General features: G+C 40.4%; 1 protein-coding gene across 2 annotated transcripts in view; it reads left to right on the top strand.

Moving 5' to 3' along the window:
- Window positions 1–21,924, top strand: part of LOC131223933 (telomerase reverse transcriptase) — a 181,059-nt gene that overhangs the window by 42,825 nt on the left and 116,310 nt on the right. For both annotated transcript variants that reach the window (XM_058219533.1, XM_058219534.1), the window contains one exon: window positions 12,699–12,837. In XM_058219533.1, coding sequence (XP_058075516.1) covers window positions 12,699–12,837 — 139 coding nt within the window. The remainder of the gene's footprint in view (window positions 1–12,698; window positions 12,838–21,924) is intronic.

Raw genomic sequence — 21,924 nt, 5'->3', positions numbered from 1 at the left:
ATCGACAAGATCTAATAGTCGGATCGACACGAAATAGAAATTTTATGACTAAAATAGTCTCCTAAGTAGCCCATATGCATCATCCCAAAGTGGGGTCTTCTTGATGCACGTCCAATGCATGTGGGTTCTTTAAAATGGCCCGGCTGGCCTCATTTGGAACTTGTCTCCCAGCCACAAAGAAAGTTGTGTTGATGTGAGTGATCGTCTCCATCTCTGGTACACTCAAGTCGGTCCTCTGATGTCTCCATCAATTCTCCTCGGTTGAGAAGAATTCGCCAATGGCGAAATAAAGCTGTGATAATGCTCGAGGAGGTCAGGATCAATGCGATGGAACTCCGCCTCTGTAATCCAGGTGTTGTCTGACTTTGGCCTGTTCTTCTACTTCACAAGGTATTTTTGATATCCTCCATGGCGGGTAGAGATTGCTTGGTGGTCCAGAACATCGTCAATCTCTTATTTCCAACCAGGTAGTGATGGAAGAGAAGGCAATGGGTGGGAAGTAAAGTCTGGTAAAGGCCATGGGCTGGGGATAGGGTAAGGGACACCATCATTTGGGATAGGAGAAAGGTTTGCAGGAGGGATAGAAGATAGATGTGTGGGTTCATCACAAGGCACAAGGTCCTCCACGTTGAATGTTGCACTAATGCCTATGTTAGATGGAAGATCGACCACATACGCATTAGGGCCCACTCTTGTCAAAATTTTATATGGACCTGCACTACGGGCATCCAATTTCCTCATGGTTCCCTGTGGGAATCGTTCGGGCCTAAGTAGTCACCCACCTGAAACTCCTTAAACCTACGATGTGAATCTACAAAGATTTTATAATGTTGATTACTAGCATTAATGCGCTTCTTGATTTCACTGTGCAAATCATGAATATGCCGTGCAAATGCATTTGCGGACTCAAATAGCCCATGTGAAATGGACATGGGTACGAGATCTATAGGCGTTCTAGGCTTGTACCCAAATATTATCTCAAATGGACTCATTCCTGTGGACCTATTGATTGAATTGTTGTATGCAAACTCAACTATGGGCAAAACCGCATCTCAGGTCCTAATATGATCTCCCACCAGACATCGTAGCAGATTTCCTAAGCTTCGATTGACAACCTCCATTTGACCATCAATTTAATTGTTTATTCGTTTGTTATTTTTGATTTAGTTTATATTTTTGTTGAGTTTAGGGAATTAGGAACAAATTTTGTTTTATTGAGCGTCTTTATGGGAAACTTTTTATTTGAAAACATCTTTTTGTAAATAGTCTTTTCTAAGACCGTAAAAGGGTTGGACTTCCCCACCCTAGTCATTATTGCATATGAAATAAAAGAAATTCTTTTTTCTTTGTAATGAAGTAAAACCTCCCGTGATTAAAGCAATTTGGTGTGATGCCATGGAGTGATTCCTAGTTATCATTCTTTTCATTCTCTTCCATCAAAAGGTATTCATTCCTTCTCTTTTCTCTTTCTTTCAAGTTTTCTTCTTTTCTTTCTCCATCAACAAACAATCCCCACATCTATCCTTGTTCTTCTTTCCACAACCCATACATCCACAACCTTACCCGTCCCAAACTCCCCCCCCCCGTACACACATACGACCATACCCGACCGTACCCACATGTTCGTACAACCGTACAGGCAGACTTGTAGGGCTGTTTGTACGGTCGACCTCCCCCTTTCTTTCATCCTTTGTTTACTCTATTCAAACCCTAATCCCAAATCTAAACCTAGTTTCCTAAAAAACCCTAAATCCCTAAAACCCTAACCCCAAATCCCTAAATGCTCAAACCCTAATTTCCAAATGCCAAGTCCCCAAATCCTTAAATGTTATTTTTCCCAAATCTGAAAATCTGAACTTATTTTCCAATTCCATAAACCTCTAAATCAGCCCTGGCCTATCAACCCTAATAAAGATAAGTACTTCATTCCATAGGTCCTATCTAATCATGTTTTATAAGATTTAACTGACGGATTGTGATTTAGTCTTGAATCGGAGTACAGTTAAATACTTGAATTCATTAAGCTTGTGCTTGATTAGCATTATTTTGTGCTTTAGATTGTTCTAGTTAATCCATTGATGATCTCATCACATCATTCTACACTAGGCCATCCGTCTTGATCTCATTGCATCAGAGTATCCCCGATATTACGATAATTCTTGATATTATTAGTATCTCTAGCTTGGTGATACTGATAACACTGGTAGTATCAGCAATTTCATATATCAGTGATATATCGCTAAGTATCGCCGATATATTGATATCACCAATGATCGCCAATATTTTCGACCGTGTACCACGTGTCGCTTGTATCACCAATATATCAATATCACTAATGTATGGTGCCGATATTTTCAACTATGTAAATTCCAAGCGTCGCTTGATCGTCAGTGTATCGACGATATTTAATAATATCGCCACTGTATCTATGTCGCCAAAAATCTATTTATTAAAATCTTTCGATGGATGGATGGATGGTTGGATGGATTGATGGGATGGATGGATGAATGTTTGGATGGATAAATGGGATGGATGGATTTTTTGATGATTGCATGGATGGATGGATGTGTAGGTTGGATAGATGGATGGATGGGATGGGATGGATAGATGGTTTGATGGGATAGATGGATTGATGGTTGGATGGTTGGATCATCATGCATGTGTATTGTGTTTATATGCTTATTTATGCATGGATGTATAACGTATGAATGCATTATGTATGTTTGTTTGATTATTAATTGGTTTTACGAGATTTAAGTGATTATTGTGTTACTATTGGACTGATTTCTTATGACAACACATACTTTATGCCACCTTAAAGTACGTTCCGAGCAACAGCTCGGAAATGGATGGGACTGTGGAAGGGCTCGACATCTGATGAGAGTGTAGATACTTCATCTCCTGATGGCTGAGATCGAGGAGTACGATGTTTCCCCAGCAATGGATTGCTGCTTTCTGGCTGTTGAGGGGCTCCTGGTCGTAACTGGTGCTAGCTGATCGCGCGATGAGCACAGAGGTCCGAGTTGACCTATCTTCCTTAGCCAGCCCATTTTTACCCATAGCAGTACCCGTACTTCCGAGCTCGCGTAATAACCTCGGGAAGTAAGTTGGTTTAGTGAGGTTAGACCTTTTTGTGCGTGGGGCGTCGAGCCTGCTCGTCATTAATGCGGAATAAGGCGGTATGCGGGGGAATTGGAGCAGATCAACAATCATGGTACGTCACGAATGAGGTAGCGTGTGTTGGCTCGAGATCACGCGCGTTGGCATGTGGCGTCTTCTGGGTATTCGAGTCGTTCAACGATTGGGAGAGCCCCACGTGGTTGAGCACGAGCGTCGAGAAGCCGTTTTGGCTGCCGTATTGAATGTGGGCAGTCATTGCCGTACGGCCGAATTCCCTATAAAAGGGGGATGCCCTAGCAGCGTGAGGGGCATTTGCTCCTGCCGCCTCTCTGCATGTCCAACCGGACTTGGCGATTCCCATCGAGTTAGAATCCTCTCTCTCTCTGGTGAGCTTCATCTTCTCCATTTCCTCTCTTTTATTTTCTCTCGCGTCCCCATTTTCCGACCACAATCCCGACCAAATATGTCAAATCCGTCGGACCAATGGGAGGAATCAACGAATTTCCAGCGTGATAAGGAGCCGGAGAACTGGGACTTACTAGAGGATCCGCTGTCTCCGCTCGTGATGATGAGCAATGTGGATTTCATGGCGTCTCATGGATCGAGGATGGCTTCTCAGTCCTCAGCTGAGCGGCCCATGAGTGTTGAGGGGTCCGCCTCAGCAAGGGAAGAGGCCGTCCTGTCCCCGTCGGAGTTAGAAGTCATCGACTTGATTGGGTCAACTCTGACGGAATCCGACCTGGTGCGGATCAGGTCAGAGTACCACATTTTGGACTCAGTGGTGCTCTGAGTTCCCGCACTTGGCGAGATTCCAAGCGATCCTAAGGATGGCGAGGTGGCCGTGTTCCTGGTCGCCCTGCAGTGTTGTTTGAGACTTCCTTTCCATCGCATTATTAGGGAGGTCTTCTTGCACCTAGAGCTGGCTCCTGGGCAGATAATTCCGAACGCCTGGAGAGCCTTGGTGGGGTCGTTTATTCTGTGGTTCTAGCTCGAACAACTCGAGCTGACTGTGAATGAATTCCTCCACCTGTACTAGGTGAAGTCTAACCCCCATCATGAGGGTTGGTATTATTTTTTGTCCTGGCCGAAGATAGACAAGGCCATTATTACAGACGCCCCGACTTCAAATAAGAACTGCAAGAGTAAATGGTTCTGGGTGTCAAGAGACTGGGAGGCTCCAACAACTTCCGGGCTACGACCTCAGGTTTCGACCTGCTTTGCTCATCAAGGTTGGGTAAACCCGAACTATCATTTCTTTCAGCCTATATTTTTATTGTCTTGTTTTTAACTGTAGTGGTCTTTGGCAGTTTTGCCCAAGTATCCTTCTGGGGTAAGTGAGTCGGAGCGTGACCGGATTGCTGAGGCGAGATCGGTGGATGCTAGGTCGAGATCTTGGAAGTTGTTGATCATGCCCGGCCTGCTTTACCAATTTGTTCTTTCCTCGTCTGTATCAGGTATATCCAGGTTGATTTAGTCAGAAATTATTTTATCTCTTCGTGTTACTGATTATTTACTTTCGCTGTGCAGGGATAACTGACCAGCCTCGCTTCAAACGCCGTGCTCCTTCTGAGGCCGAATTGGCTCAGAAGAAGCAGAAATTGCCCACAAAGAGGACGAGAACTGTTCCTTCATCCACGGCAGGTCAGTTGAGCTCGACTGCGGACCCTTCCGTCACTCTTGCCACCATCACCTCAGACCCGCCAGTGGTCCCAGAAGTGGTTGAGGTCGCCCCAGCAAGGGAGGCGGCCCTTGATGTCGAAGCCCAACCCTCTGAGGTTTGGGCAGAGCCTATCTTTGAGGCTCAGCCCCCCATAGCCTCAGCTCAGGCGAGCAGTTCGGCTTGTCGCCAAGAGGGCAAGGTTCAGGGGGTTCTTTAATCCGCATCCATCGCGACAGAGGGCCTCCTTCTATGGATAGTTTGGCATATTCTTGACATCGAGATCACTAAGGCAATGGAGACGCACCCTGTCGTTGTTATGGGCCAGGTGGCCGCGCTTTTCTACAAGGTAAGACGTTTCCCTTATTTCATAGTAGTTGCCTTTTGCTCTTAAATTGACATGAGTCTCTTTTTCAGTTCGCCCCTGTCGTCTTGTCTGCTTGTCGTGATATGATACGCGTTGTGAAGGAGTGTGAGGAGGTAGTGGCGAGTCTTGTAGGGAAGACCGTCGAGACCGAGCAACTCTGATATGCTTTGAAGGAGTCTGGGGAGGAGCTTGCAGCTCTGAAGATTCAGATGGAGGCTCAGACGGAAGAGGCTTGAAAGGAGGTGCAGGTGGAAGAAGCTCGAAAGAGATAGGCTCAGACGAAGGCCAAGCTAGAAGCAATACATTTGCTTCTGAAGGATGACTTGGAGAAGGCTGCTCAGTGGAAGGCCGAGTTGGCTGAGGTGAGGGTCAATTTTAGAGCAAAACTGACGAAAGCCGAGGCATCTATCCAGGCAGCTCGGGCAGTGGCAGTGGAGGAGTTCAAAGCTTCCAAGGAATGGATAGAGGAGAAGGACCTGCTCTACAACCTCGGGTACGAGAAATGCTTTGAGGATGTTAAGGAAAAATATCTTGAGCTTGAGCTTAGCAACCTTGAAGATAGCCCTGCTGAGGGCCTGGTGTCTCTGGGAGCTGATGCCTCGATCCCAGCTGAAGTTGAACAACTGACCTCAGCGGGATTTTGAGCATACCTCTCTAGCCCCTTTTTGTATTCCTCTCACACATGTAATATCTTTTATATCAATGAAAAGAGAGCTTTTTGTAGCAATTGTCGTGTATGGAATTCCAAGTAGATTTAGCATGTCGGTTTGCCGTTCGTTGACCACAGTGGTAGGCCGAACATATTAGTTGAGTAGGAGTGTTGGGGCGAGCTCTTGAGCTCTTCCTTTCATTAAGGGAATTCTGCCTTTGTAGAACATATGGATTAGTTGCAATGACCCATTCATAGAGGGCCGAGCAATTTGCTTAGGAGGATTTGTTTTCCCTTGCACTAAGAGATCCTCGTTGTAGATCACACAATCCAAGTAGCATTATTAATTAGTGGTCCGACCTCTTATTTGAGGGTCAGATGACTGGTGATGACTGTTTTTCCCTTGCACCAAGAGAAGTCCTCGGTAGGCCATGTAGTAGAATCGATTAATGGTCCGACCTCTTCTCTAAGGGTCGGACGATTGGTGAGAGGGCTATTTTCCCTTGCACTTAAGGGAAGTCCTTAGTAGATTATGTAGACCGAACATTGTAGACAACAAATAGAATTTAAAAGTTTCCAGCCTTAGGATTTTTATTATAGATTCTGAAGAATAGACATGTAGATTTCGACCTAACATGTCAATTATTGTAGATTTCGAACAATAGATTGATAGGTTCTGATCTGAGATATGATCGGTCTTTACGGATAGTAGGTCTTCAGATGCTCGGTGTTCCATGGATGCGGCAGAGGTTGTCCCTTAATGTCTTCAAGTCGATAGGTCCCAAGTTGGGTCATGCTTGTTATTTTGTAGGGTCATTCCCAATTCGGCCCCAGAGTATCCGAACCAGGCTCCTTGGTGTTTTGGAAGGTTCGGAGACGATTTAGATTTATTTTTCTTTCTATATTTTTGTTGCACTATTTTTTTTTTATTTTATTTTTTTTTTTTTATTTTTTATAGGATTTTTGTGGTGTTTCTTCAAATGGATCTAGTGAGGGTGAGTGTTTCGCATAGATACAAGTTTGTTGTGATTTGGATGAGATTTGAGAGAGATATGAAGGTTTTTGTGATGTGTGCCTTTTGTCTAGTCATATTATTGGAGTTATTATTATTATTTATTTATTTATTTTCTATGGAATTCAATACTTAGAGGTGAAAAGGTGTGATGGGCTGTGTGTATGCTCATTTGTGATTCATGCTTGGTTGGCAGTGTATGTCTTGATTGAAATCTAGGTATGTGTTGAGTCCTATCTAGTGTGGACTGGACTTGTACCATTAAAATTTATTATTTGTAGGTGCTTGTGATGCTTTATTGCAATTAGAATGAATTATGGCTCAATGTTTTAAGTATCGATGATATTGGATGATATATCCCACGATATATCTTGTATCCCACCTGTGCGATACGAAACATACAAGTATTTGAATATATCCCACATGTTTGATTCAATGAGCATTTTTATTTATTTTCGATCCATTTTTTATTTTTTTTTATTTGTAAATCATGTTAAATCAATGTCAAATTGTTACAAATCCATGATTTTTCGAAACATAAAAAATCATGAATTGGGAGCTTCGATTCTGAGAGTTGGAGGAGATGGGCTGAGTTGCGGAAAATTGAAAAAAAAATCAAGATTTCCCAATTTCTCGCAAATCGGTTGCAATCTTTGTGTCCAAACATAAAATCAAACATGTATGCAACTTGATCTAGTGATTCTTCTTTTGCTTTTGAATGTATGGCTTGTGTTTCCATGTCTTCTTACATTTTTAAATTATATGAGTTGACTTTAAATACACTTGCATCAATTCAATTAGACAGCGCATAGATTAGGACCTCATACAAAGAAAACCTATTATGTGTACTTGTTTTTTGTAATGTTTTGATTCATAAGTGTGTATTGATGTCTTTTTTTTTTTTTTGTTTTCTACAATTACTGAAGTTTCATTGAAAAATTCGGCCAATTTCTCAATGTTTCCCCATGTTTCTAACTATAGCGATACATGACGCGATATAACCGATATATCCCATGCAAGGTGTTCCGTAACAGTAATGGTGGCCGTAACGGCTACCACCGTTGCCTTTATGATACGGGGTATAACGGCTGTTACGGCCCCATAATGGCCGTTGCGGTCTCTCTTTTTTATTTTTTTTATTTATTGAAAAAACCCCTGAAAAACCTGTATCTGCCCTGTAATGTTGATTAAAAAGTATGAAAAACCTATATATGTCCTGTAATAGACTATTATGGGGCTATTATAGTCTTTATAGGGGATGTAATGTGCCGTTAACGGCAATTATGGGTCATTTTTTTTTTCCATAACAGCTGTTATGGCTGTTATGACCCCATAACATGTAACGGTTGCCACCGTTACCGTTACGTAACGGCCCCGTAATGGCCTTTATGGCACACCATGATTCCATGCGATAATCGATACGTATCTGTATGCCATGGGTGCAATACGTAACGCGATACTGATATTTCAAACATTGTTGTGGCTTTTGTAGGCATGGTGATGGTGGTGATCGTATTCATGGTATAGGCCATGACAGTGGTATTCCCCTGCTAGTGCCATACATGAACTTGTTTGCACTGATTACACTTGACCTTGGCACGCGAGAATGATCTGTTGACGTCTAGTCAGTAATCCTTGTAAGAAGGCCCATTTTGCTAGTGCAGGCATTAACGGACCTGTTCATACAAACTTGGATGTTATGCATTCTCTTGGTGTTCCTCATAGATCTCTTATGGATGAAATTTCTAAACTCAATCGCTGTCTTACTATTCTTGAGGGTGCTTCAGCTCTCTAGTATGTCTCAGTTCAACTAGGTATCTCTGCTTCTGTTAATCTAGTGTCCAATGCTCCAACTAGTTTATCATGGATCATTGATTCCAGAGTGTCTGATCGTATGACAGGTATGTATTCTCATTTTTCATCAGATTTTGTTTCCTTCTGAATTTGGTTGTGTAAAAATTGCTAATGGGTCATGTACTCATAAATCATGATGAGGGAATAAGTACAATCAGTCTGTCTCCTTCATTGTCTTTGTTTTTATCCTCTATGTTCTGAAATTATCTGCTAATCTATTGTCATTTGTTCGGTTTGCCGTGTGCATTCTCATTTTCGTCATATTCATTTCCTTCTGAATCTGATCACGTAAAAATTGTTAATGGGTCATATATTCATGTTTTGAGAAGAAATACCATTGGTCCGTCTCCTTCATTGTCCGTCTTCTGTCCTCCATGTTCTGAAATCATCTACTAGTCTATTACTTATTAGCAAACTCACCTAGTCACATAATTGTAGAGCGACTTTCTTTTTTAATTTGTGTATTTCAGGACCTGAAGACTGGATTAAAGATAAGGGATGGCCATGAGTATGATGTACTTGTTTGATTGCTTGAATGATGTCAAATACTGCTTTTTAGTCTACATGTCACGTACTGGCATCGTGAATGGGACATATACTTCTTCCTTGCCTGAAGTTACTTCTTCCATTAGCTTCTACTTCTGACAAGAGTAATATTTAGTGTGATACTTGTCAGCTTTCAAAACATTGTCTGAACTCTTATCCTATCAGTTTGAACAAAAAGTGTGATGTTCCTTCTTCTTTGGTTCACTTAGATTTGTAGGGTCCTTCCCCAGTTGTGTCTGCATTCGGTTGTATCTTTCATTGATGATTGTTCTCATGCCATGTAGATCTATCTTATGAAATCTAGAGATGAAGTTATCTCTGTATTTAGGATCTTTCATAAGATTGTTATCATTCAGATCTTCACGAAACTCAAAGTCCTGCGTTCGAACAATGGGGGGAGTATATTGCCTCTAATCTTACTTGCTACACCATGGTATTGAGTTTCAAACTGATTGTCCATATACCCCATAGAAAAATCGGCTGGCTGAGAGAAAGAATTGATATATTTTGGAAGTAGCCCGTGACATTTTGCTTGAAATGAATGTTCTAAAGGGTTTTTGGGTTGATGGTGTTTAAGTGTTGCTTACCTGATCAAATAGAATGCCCAATAGGATCTCAAGAGGAAAGATACCAATTCAAGTTTTATAATCAAACTTGTTGCTATTCTTCCTAGAGTATTTGGTTGTATGTGTTTTGTTGATGTTTATAGTGTTTACAGAGTCAATTATATGCCAAACTTCTTAATTGTATCTTCTTAGGTTACTCATGTAGTCAAAAGGGATACAAGTGTTACTCATCTATCATCATTTTTAAATGGTTTGTGTCTATGGATTTTAACATTCTTTGAAGATAGTTCTATTCATCTCAAGTGAAGTCTCTTGTTTATCCAATTTAGGGGGAGTCCTCTCATTGTTTGCCTCTTCCAATGCTCTCCTCTCCTCTCCTTTTTTATTTATTTATATTTATTTTTAATGGTGGTTCTCATCTTCTCTCCCAGCATTCTGGCCCAACTACTCCATAGCAGATCAGAATCTTGAAAACATGTCCGATAGAAGAAATATAATCCACCATCACCTCATGACTACTCATCATTAGCTGTTCCAGAACAAAGCATGCCCCTTAGCTCTGCTTCAATAATGGATTTTTCACATTGCTTTGTGTAAAGGGAAGAGTTCATGCTCCGCTCATCCAATTACCAATTTTGTTTCATATATATATATATATTTATATATATTTTGAAGACACAGGGTGTCCCCACCTTTTTTTTGAAGTGAGACTAATCCCTGCGGATACACGCAATCACCCACAACCATGTATATTGGGTAAAGCCAAGGAGGGGAATCGAACCCTCACCTATAGGGAGCAAACCTACGGTGAAGACCATTCGCCCAAACCTCGTTGGGTACCAATTTTGTTTCATATTACTCACTTTCACTTTCATATTGTGCATTTGTTTCCAATATTTCTCTAATTTTGTTCCTTTTAGTGTTAGAGAGGCCATCCCTCAGGGTAGAGCAATACTCTCCAACACTCTATCACCTAGTTTGGGTTAAAATTTTCTCATACAACTCATATGCCCAACTTACATTTTTCTCCCCTAATACATTCTTCTGAAGTATTTGACACTTCCTTTGAAGTCTTGAAGAATATAGTGTTGGCACTTATACTGGGTTCCATACTATCCACTGGAGTACGAATCTGGGCATGTTCCGCTATCCTATCATCGTAACCAGTATTACCTTCCTAAGGTTTAGTGGATGTAATATATTTAACTTGCTTTGGCCAATTAGAAAAAAACTTCAACAGATGTTGCCCGCTGTAGGTAATTCATGCCATTTAATGTTGTAGATGTTATTTGGAATCCATGAGATTTAGAGCAAGCCAAAATGGAATTGTTTGTCTCACTTATATTCTCCATCAAGAAAGAAAGTAGTACTCATAATGCACAAAATATCAAAGAGATATGAATTGGATTGGAAATCAAACACTTTCAGACGGGAAAACCGATTCTTCTAATGCATGTGCATTTTAGCATGGTGGTTTTCATTCTTTATGCTATTTCTGCTTCAAAATATCTTCTACACAGAAATGGAAGCTTTTTTTTTTTTTTTTTTTCTTGTTTGCTCTGGGGAGTCAGGATATGCGCCTACTACCATTGGATATCTTGAAAAAAAATATCTGCAGGCCTATAAATGAAGGGGGCCTTGGTTAATGTGGAGAGAAGTTTCAGACTAAAAATGATGTCATGTTTATTGAAGATAGCTTATGGTTGGTTTTTCTCAAAGCTAATATCTAAATGAGAAGCATCTTTATATCGTGCCTATGATCAGAGGCTATTCAAAAGTGTGGAAAGTCATTCTTATTCTGGAGAATCAGTTCTTTATAAACAATGAATGGCCAGCGGGGAACGGTACATTAAGCCTCTAAGATGATATAAGTGGGATGATGGTCCACTCATTGATGTAGATCATGGCACTTTGATAGAGTTCATAATCTCCATTAGAAGGATGATCCAAATTGGGATGGTGCCTATAACGTATCTTTGGTCCATAATCTGATTCCCAACAATATTCTAATGGATATATCCATAACAAGTTTATCTATTTCTGCCAGGGCCATGATTTTCCCATTTGGAAGCCAGCTGCTAATGATAAATTTCTGTCTATATTAGTTGAACAAAGCATGAAGAAAAATGTCAATATATTCAGGTGTGGGAGTGGGGAAGCATCTGTTTTAAAGTGTTATCCATTATAAATGGGCAGGAAGCAGGAGCAGGAGTGCCAGTCTGAATTATGATTTGTGATTGAAGGTGAGATTTTGGCTATTGCATTTACTTGTTAAGATGCTTACAATTAATGGGAGTGTAGGATTGACTATGATGAGGCATTTACTCATTGTGAAGATGCTTGTAGTTCATCTACTTGCTGTGACAAGTGGCCAGATTTTCTAACAGACTATACCCACTAGCCCTCTTTCTTAAGAGTTTAAAACTAATTTCTTACTTTTAATAATCCTCATGATTCTTTCTAGTTATTTGCTAGGGTGGTGAATGCCTAGCTCATGTCACATTCATTTTATTGTTCATCTTAAATAAAAAAAGAAAAAAAAGAAAAAAAAGGAAAAATCATTTCGTTGTTGTTCACTGGTGCGCAGCATCGTCTATCTTACTATATACTCATATACATTGCGTGAAGCGAAACATCAACATATTTGTATGTGTTTTCTGGGAAGTGCTTGTTTCAAAATGTAATAGAGTATAAATGGCTAGGAAGTGGGAGCGACACCTTGTTAGAAGCATCCTACAACTGTCTTGATCATTAACTAATGTTCAAGAGAATATATTTTTAAGCTGTCTTTTCTTCTATTGTTTTGTCTTTTATCTATATATATATATCCTTCTTTATCAGATACTATTCACTTATGGATTCCCTTTAAAACAATGTACTGTTTAGCTACCTTTTCTCATATTGCTTGCTATTTTGTTGATTTACAGATACCATTCACTTATTGACTCCCTTAAAAACCTCATACGGAAAGCTCGACATTGCCAGTACTTGAAATTGTTGGGTAGACATTGCTCAATTCCAACTTTACATTCGTGTACCAATGTAGAAGATGGATCCACCTCACAGGTTAGTTACCTTTGAAAGAGATCTATGATAAACCTACAGCTGCTTGAAATTCATTTTGTGCTTCCCTTTCATGCATACTTTTATACTATGAGATTCCAATTGCTCCTCTTTCTTCCCTCCTCTCTGCCCTCTAATCCAGATTTTGCCTCAATGGCCACAATTCCAAGGCAGTTTCGGAAAACTTGCCTGTCGCCGATTAGTTCGTTCTGTGCCGCTGGCAGCCTGATAGACTGAAAATGTACAATCATCTTAAGAACTGTGATGGCGGATGAAGGTACATGATCATGTTTTTAGGGACTTTCTATTTACCTCATATATGGAATGGGTTTGGTGAGAAATGGAGGCGGGGGATGAATTGTCTTTTCTTGGTTTATTAGTTCCCCAAAAGGGTTTGTTTTCTAGAGGCACCAGTGGAATTAGACCAGGAGATCCTCTATACCCTATTTATTCATGATCGTTGCTGAGACATTTAGCAAAATAATGGGCAGTGTGGTTAATGCAGGCTTACTTCGTGGCTTCCAGGAAATAAGATAGGCATGCCACTTATCTCACCTCCAATATGCTGACTATATGCTTTTGTTTTGCAAAACCAATGAGGAGCAGGTGGACAATCTACGCATGATTGTTGCATTGTTTGAGATGGTATTGGCGCAGAAAGTCAATAGGCAGAAAAGTGAGATGCTGGTTATTCATCTCATTGAAGATCAACCACGGGTGATGGCAGATACCTTTGATTTTAGGGCAGGAAGGCTAGCTTTGATGTTCCTTGGCTGCTGTTGTGTATATGCATGCCAACTAAAAGCTTTGGGATGTAGGGATTGAAAGAACTGAGAGGAAATTATCCTCACGGGAGAGAGATCTTTCAAATTGTTGTAGAATCACTCTCATCAGAGCAGCCCTCGCAAATATGATGGTATACTTTTTGCCTATATATATATATATATATATATATCCTGGTAGCATTGTAAGACACATTGAGAAGTTGTAAAGAGATTTCATTTGGAGAGGAACCGATGATAAGAAGAGATTCCATTTGGTAAAATGGGAGGTATGTAGTCGTCAAGGAGGCATGGGTTTTCAAAGATTTTGAAATCATGAACAGGAAGCTCCTTGGAAAATGGTTATGGAGGTTTGAGAATGAAGAAGATTCACTTTGGAAGTAGGTGGTGGTTGGGAAATATGGATTAGAAGAGGGTGGATGGTTCACAAAGGAACCCTTTATCAGATGCCAAGTTTATGGAAAATGATGGAGGAAAGACATGAATTCTCCATTGGCATCTCTTATGTGATGGGAGATGGTAGAAAAATCAGGTATTGGGTGGATAGATGGTTTGACGACTCCCTATTTGTGTCCCTAGTCAATTACCTATATGGGGTGGCGATGGATAGGTTTTAAAGATAGACAGCAGGTTTGCAGTGCATGGTTCCATGGGATTTATTGGAAATAGAAAGTGAGGAGTTTGTTGGATTATAGCAAAGTTACACTTGTTTAGCACCAAGGTTTGGGTGGAGGGACTTTGAAATGGGAGGTACATCTGAGATGGGTGTTCACAGTGACAAAGTTCTATTTGGCCACCAAAAGGTTGTAAGTGAAAAGTTGGGAGTTGCACTATCCAATTTTGAAAAAGCAAGGGTGGTTGGTGTTTTTGTGATAAAAGAAAAGAAGGAAGCAGTGAAAGAGATGAGAGGCGAAGAGAGAATAACAACAAAGCAATAGGGTCACATGCCCCCACTCTCTAATATTATTAGGGTTTTCATAATTGCAAAGGAATCGTTAGTATACCCCTCTCATTTAAGTAAGCATATAGACCATAGAACATCACACACTATCTTAACCTTACACCCCAAAGATTGTAATCAATGTGGAAAGGCTTTATGTGGGAGACTCATGATCACCATAGCCCATTTACGAGGTGAGCCACACATAACATGGACCATGTATGACCATCATGCTCCATCAATACTCCCCTTCAAGCTGGTGCATAGATGTCATGAATGCCTAGCTTGGTGAAGGGACGTTTCAGACGTGTTCGCTTGAGAGCCTTAGTAAGGTGTTCCATAACAGTAACGGTGGTTGTAATGGCTACTGCTATCACCGTTATGATACAGGCCGTAATGGCCATTACGGCCTTAACCAAAAAATAAAATATAATAATAATAATAATAATAATAATAATAATAATAATAAATCTGTTTCAGGACTGTTATGGGTCATTTTTTTCTATGGCGGCCGTTACGGCTGTTTCAGCCCTGTAACACGTAACGGTTACCACCGTTACTGTTACATACAAGCTGTCACGTAACTGTTTTGGCTGACCATGCTTAGCAAACATATCAGCCAAATTGATCATGAGATCTCAAAAACGACATACAAATTTCATTTGCAGCAACTTTTCCCCATAACGAAGTGACAATCTACTTCGATATGCTTAGTTCTCTCAAAAAAATCAATTACTAGTAATGTAGAAACAGCTTGATGGATTCATCTACCTACAACCCATGTTCACTCAACAATGTTTTCAATCACATGAGCTTAGATGCAGCTTGAGCCATTACCTTATACTTTAGCTTTGCACTTGATTGAGGTACAATGCTTTTTTACTTAATTAGGTAACCAGGTTCATCATCATCATCATCATCATTTAAAGCCTTAGTCCAATTAATTGGGGTCGGCGACATTAATCTTGTTCCGCCATTCGACTCTATCAAGGGCAATACCTTTAGTTAGATCATAGGTCATCAAGCCTTTTCTTAGGGCATCCATGTATGCCCTTTTGTGGCCTCCCATGCCGCTTTAGATCTTTCAACTTGTACTAGCTCACTGCTTACTCGCATGGTTCTTTGTCTTTGTTGCACCTAGCCAAACCAAGTCTACTTTACCTCATCTTCTTACCTATTGGTGCTACTCCCAAGTTCCCTTGAATGCATTCTTTTCTAATTCTTTCTTTCCTCATCTTACCACTCATCCTTCTCAACGTCCTTATGTCAGCTATACTCATCCTCTGAACATGTTGTTTCTTTATTGCCGAACATCAATGTTGTCAAATGGGATCACATATGCGCATTTGTGTAAAGAAATCACATATGGCATGGTGGCATATGCGATTTCAGCACATGTGATCGCGTGTGGTATATGCGACAATATGTAATCGCATATGCGATTGATGCGATCACATACAGCATATGCGATCACATATTGGCCTAACGGTTAGAAATTTGACTGTTGGGGCATTGTTTTTGCAATTTCATCACTTTTCCCAAATCCCCCCATTTTCACTACTGTTCATTCTAAACTCCCTCCCTCTCTCTCTCTCTCTCTCTCTCTCACACACACACACACACACACACACACACACACACTCTAAATCTCTCTGCATTCTTCTAGTGACGCAGGACATATGATTTAATGTTAGCATGCAACGTAGGGATTATGAAAGAGTCCATAAAGTAATTCAATTAACAAAAGATGCTAACCTACCAAGTAATTAAGAGTAACTAATATGAAATAAAATTTGATTTAACCTAAATCACATGCCCGCATGCTAAGAAATCACATAAATAAATTAAAACTAGGACTGATGGAAGGATATAACTTCTAATTTAGCGTAGGCACGTTCCACACTCAAGGGACATTTGTAGGTTTTTTGATTAGGGTTATGATGGGAAAAATCTGAAATTTGAAGAATTAGGGTTCATGGGAATTGAGAATTTTGGAATTAGGGTTTTTTTAGAAATTGGGAAAATTCTAGGAAAGTTTGGAATTTTAGGTTTAGGGTTAGGGTTTCGGGAATGGAAGAAAGGGGTTTTGATATAATGATGGTGGGAAACCAAAAGGGGCAGGTGGGATTCACACGTGTGGCCGTACGGTTATACATGTGGCGTGGGAGGATGGGTTTAGGTCGGTTAGGGTTTGGATTATGCATGGGTATGGGAAAGTTGGGGTTGGTAGAAGATAAAGATCTGAGATGGGAAGAATGAAGAACCTGAAGAAAATACCTGGATGAGGAAGAAAAGAGAAGATGGTGTGGGGATAGATGGAGACCTCACACCTCCGTTGATGAAGATTAGCCTCGCAACCAATCTTCCTTCCAAATCGCATGGAAGTATCTTCAAATCGCATGAAGATGGGAGAAGAAATCAAGAGCTTCTCTCTCTCTCTCCCTCTCTCTCTCTCTCTCTTTAAATTATTATTTTATTATTTTTTTAATCACAAAATCCAACGAGGGTTGGATCTCCACCCCATTGTACTTTTATTATCAAAAATTCAGAATTAAAAATTCAGTATCATTACAACTATGCCACTCACTTAAGTGAAGTGGCCTATCGTCCAAAATAAGAAAATTAAAACATTTATTATCAATCTCAACCATCAAATAAATCCTAAAAATAACAAAAAACATAAAGAAAGCAAGATCAGAGTCCAAGGGTCCCAGATCTAAAAAATCTGGTGGCTTGTTGGCCTGATCGACAGGATCCAACGGTCAAATCGACACGAAATAGCAATCCCATGACTAAAATGATATCTTAAGCAGCCCACATGTATCATCCCAAGATGGAGCCTTCTTGATGCACGTCCAATGCATGTGAGGTCTTCAAAATGGCCCGGTGGGCCCCATCTGGAACTCATCTCCCATCCACAAAGAAAGCTGCCCTGATGTGGGTGGTCATCTATCTCTGGTACATCTGAGTAGGTCCTCCGATGTCCTCATTAATTCCCCTCGGCTGGAGAGATTTCGCCTTTGGCGAAATAAAGCTGCAGTGATGCTCGAGTTGATCCGGGTCTTGTCGCTGAGGCTTTGCCTCTGTGATCCACGTACTGTCTGATTTTGGTTTGCCCTTCCACTTGACACGGTAAATTGCTTCTTCATCTAAGATATCCTCTATCTCCTCTCTTCTCATCGGTATGGATAGTACTGATGATAAAGGTTGAGAAGAGGGGTCAGGTAATGGCCATGGGTTTTGGGATAGGTCAGGGGCATCATTATTAAAGTTCATGTGAGGGTTAGGGGAATGTCTATAAAACGGTACAAGATCTTCCACATAAATGTGGAACCGATACCCATGTTAGGTGGAAGATCTACCTAGTAAGCATTCGAACCTAGTCTTTTCAAGATTTTATATGGTCCAGCGTTACGGGCTTGTAATTTTTTTATGGTTCTCTGTGAAATCCTTTTGGACGTACTTTAATCATGACTTCATCACCCATAACAAACTCTTTAAACCTATGGCATGAGTCAATAATCATTTTGTATGTTTCATTGCTTGGATTGATTCTTTTTCTAATCTCCACACGCAAGTCATGCATATGTTGTGTAGATGCATGTGCAGACTCTGAAGGCCTATGGAACACAGACATGGGTATGCAATCTATAGGGGCCCTAGGATCATTTACTTGTCTTTCCAAACCCACTTCCTCGCTAGTACTAATTTAATCCTGATGAAGGTTTGGTAGAGTCAATGCGTGAATGTCCCGCATGGGTGTAAGCTCATCCGGTATGCCCTCTGGAATAACAACACTAGACTCCTCCAATACCGGACTCACCTCAGATGGTAACTCTACACTACCCTCAGGTGTAACCTCAGGTGGCATCTCCATAATAACCTTAGGTGTGACATCACTTGCCTTGTGGGCATACAACGTGAAATTAGTTTTAGTCTCACTTTCAGACTCTTTGGCATTAACTATAGGAAGAGACTCAAGCTGGAGTTTTATCACACCTTCAGGACACATTTCTTGACGTCCTCCTTTTCCGAGGCGCTTTTGGGCGGGAGAGGCTTCAACACAATCCTTTTGCCTTTATATAGAAACGAACACGTATTCGAGCAATCGAACAGTGTTGTGTCCCTGTCATACAACCAAGGCCTGCCCAAAATGATGTTGCCTATATCCATAGGTAAAACATCACACCACAACGTGTCCGTGAATGGGACAACGCTGAGAAACCGGAATCGAAGATGCATCAACTCATGAGACTCGATAGGGCTGAGGGTGAGGAACGGCTAGCATACCTAAGTAGTCCACAGTGCAAGCAGATGCCACATTAATGCAACTGTGACTATCAATGATCACCTTGCAGTTTTTGCCACCACACTTAGCATAAGTGTGGAAAATTAAATTCCTGCGCTAATCATCACTTTCTACAATTTAGCTTAAGGCGTGGCCAGTGTTTTAAATATAGACGATATTGGCCGATATATCCCACTTGTGCGATATGAAACGCACAAATAGTGGGATATATCCCACACGTTCAATCTGGTGATCATTTTTTTTTTTTTTTAAATAAAATTATTTTCAATCCTTTTTTTATTTTTCCTTCTGTAAATCATGTTAAATCAGTGTCAAATTGTTACAAATCCATGTTTTTTCATGTTTTGCATGAAAAATCATGGATTGAGAGCTCTGATTACGAGATTTGGAGGAGAATGATCAAGTTGCGGAAAATTGAAAAAAATTAAAATTTCCCAATTTCTCGCAAATCGGTTGCATTCTTTGTGTCCAAACATAAAATCAAACATGTATGTAATCTGATTTACTGATTCTTCTTTTGCTTTTGAATATATTACTTGTATTTCCACACGTCTTCTTACATTTATAAATTATATGAATATACTTTGAATATACTTGCATCAATTTAGGTAGACAACGGATTGATTAGGACCCCATATAAAGAATGGCTATTATGTGCAGTTTTTTTTTTTTTTGTAATGTTTTAATTTGTAAGTGTGTATCGATGTCTTTTTTAATAATCACTGAAATTTCATTGAAAAATTTGACCAATTTCCAATGTTTCCCCATGTTTCTAACAACAATAGTACATTACGTGATACAACCGATATATCCCATGCGATAACCGATATGTATCCGTATCCCAAGGATGCGATATGTAATGCAATACCGATATTTCGAACACTGGGCACGGCTAATAATTGCAAGTGGCACAGTCTCAACTCTTTCAATTTGATCCACGGCTTGTGATTGGACATCTTCCCCAGTGTCGGGGTTCGCCTGAAGGGAGGCTTCAAGCTGATTGATACGCGCATTGGTCATGGTCAATTGAGTCGCGGTAGTCTTATTGTGCGCTTCAATAGCCGTCAGATGATTATTGATAGCGTTAAGGGCCTCTGCAATCTGTTCTCGATTCATAGTGGAATGTAGGCCAAAATCACATCCTGAACGAGTGGGCATACACAAGGACACTCTAAAGGAAACCCTAGGTCCTAAGATAATGTGATGACGCTGATAGTACTAACATAGAGATCACGCTAGACACACTAACCAAAAAAATTCAGCAAGTCGCTATCCTCAAATTTTATGTTGAAAATTCAGCAAGATAATAATTTGAGGGTGCCAAACTGAAAATTCAGCACGGGTGTAATTCGAAAATTACAAGCTGAAAATTCAGCAATATGACAACTTGAAATTACTATGCTGAAATTTTAGTAATGGTATGTGATGGGGACATCATGCACATGCCCCCTACCCTACGCACATATTCAAGGAGGAGGTGGACCCTACTTTCGATCTGGATTGACGACGACATCTTTGGAGGGCCTCACAGTTAGGGGTTGCGCTATGGAGCTTTGGAGTGGACCCAATCATCACATAGATTCTACCATCGGATCTCATGATCGTGGCCCACTACTTTAGATGATTTAGGATTTTGAGTTTTGATTACTTTTGTTATTAGAAACTTCATGAACGGTTTTGATTGCTTAGTATTTATTTGCTTTTAGTTTTGGTATTAATGTGCGCACATGGCGCAAGGGTAAAATTGTCTTTTGGGGTTTAGGGTTTTCTTATAAATAAAGCAACCCCATGTAGGTATTGGGATGAAGTTTATGAATAAAATTCCTCCGTTTTCTTCCTTTCTATCTCTTATGGTTGAAGAATCAAATTGGGTGTGAAACCCTCCCTTCTTCGAAGGACTAACTACCGTGGTGTGAAGCCACACTCGTTTCAAATCACCCCCACCTCTTTACACCCCACATCCATTATCTTCTACATCCCTTCCATCTTCAAATTCACCTTCTCTTGTACCCAAGTTCTCTTCTACAACAGATTTCCAGATTATGGCCCATCTGGGGGGCTGAAACTTCGGCGGAGTACCACGCACACACCTTGCGACAGATTGATGCGAAATTTGGCATGGAGGCAGCCCTTACCTTAGCCGATCCTAGCCTAGAAGTCTGTTTTTTGACTTTGTGGGCCCCACACACGTGCGGACGGTTGGGCACGCACGTGCGCCCAGGGCCATCTGCTGTCCAGCGCATGTGATTCATCTCAGGTTCTGTTTTCCTCTATTTTTCTTCTTTTTAGACTTAAATCAAACCCCTTTATCCAGATCCCTAACCCTAAAGAGTGTCAAATTCTAATTATTCCCATTTTTTGAACCCTAGATTTTCCCCCAAATTGAAACATGGTGAATCTCTTGAATTGGGGAACAATCTTTTGCAAGAATGGATGACTCTTACAATCCTTTGGGCTCGTTTGGTTTATAATTTTAATTCGATCCAACCCTAAACCTGTGTAGGCTTGGAACCCCATAGATTCCCCTTTTTGAATGTTTGATCATATGTAGGATGTGGAATTTTGTGATTGTTTAAAATTGGTATAATCTAAAGCTTGTGGAATTTTGTGATTGTTTAAAATTGGTATAATCTAAAGCTTGAGCTCTTGCATGTCCTATTTAATTTTATGTCCTGCATCAGTACAAGTGGGGATGCTAACTGAAAATTCAGCAATATGATCCTATAAGCAATCCATACTCTACTAACCCTAGCTGTTGTTAGTAGGATAGACAACAAACATACCATATCTTGTTGTACCATATATTGCTGTAATTAAGGGCTGTAATTAGGGGATATAGATGTTGCTATTATGCTGTAATTAAGGGCTGTAATTAGGGGATATAGATGTTGCTGTTATGCTGTAATTAAGGGCTGTAATTAGGGGATATAGATGTTGTAATTAGGGGATATAGATGCTGCTGTTATGCTGTAATTAAGGGCTGTAATTAGCGGATATTGATGTTGTAATTAGGGGATATAAATGCTGCTGTAATTAGGAGATATTATGCTGTAATTAGG

The sequence above is a fragment of the Magnolia sinica genome, chromosome 13, assembly GCF_029962835.1.
Source record: "Magnolia sinica isolate HGM2019 chromosome 13, MsV1, whole genome shotgun sequence".
NCBI classification, from domain to species: Eukaryota; Viridiplantae; Streptophyta; class Magnoliopsida; order Magnoliales; family Magnoliaceae; genus Magnolia; species Magnolia sinica.
The sequence above is the reverse complement of the archived record's forward strand: the minus strand, read 5'-3'. Positions and strand labels throughout refer to the sequence as shown.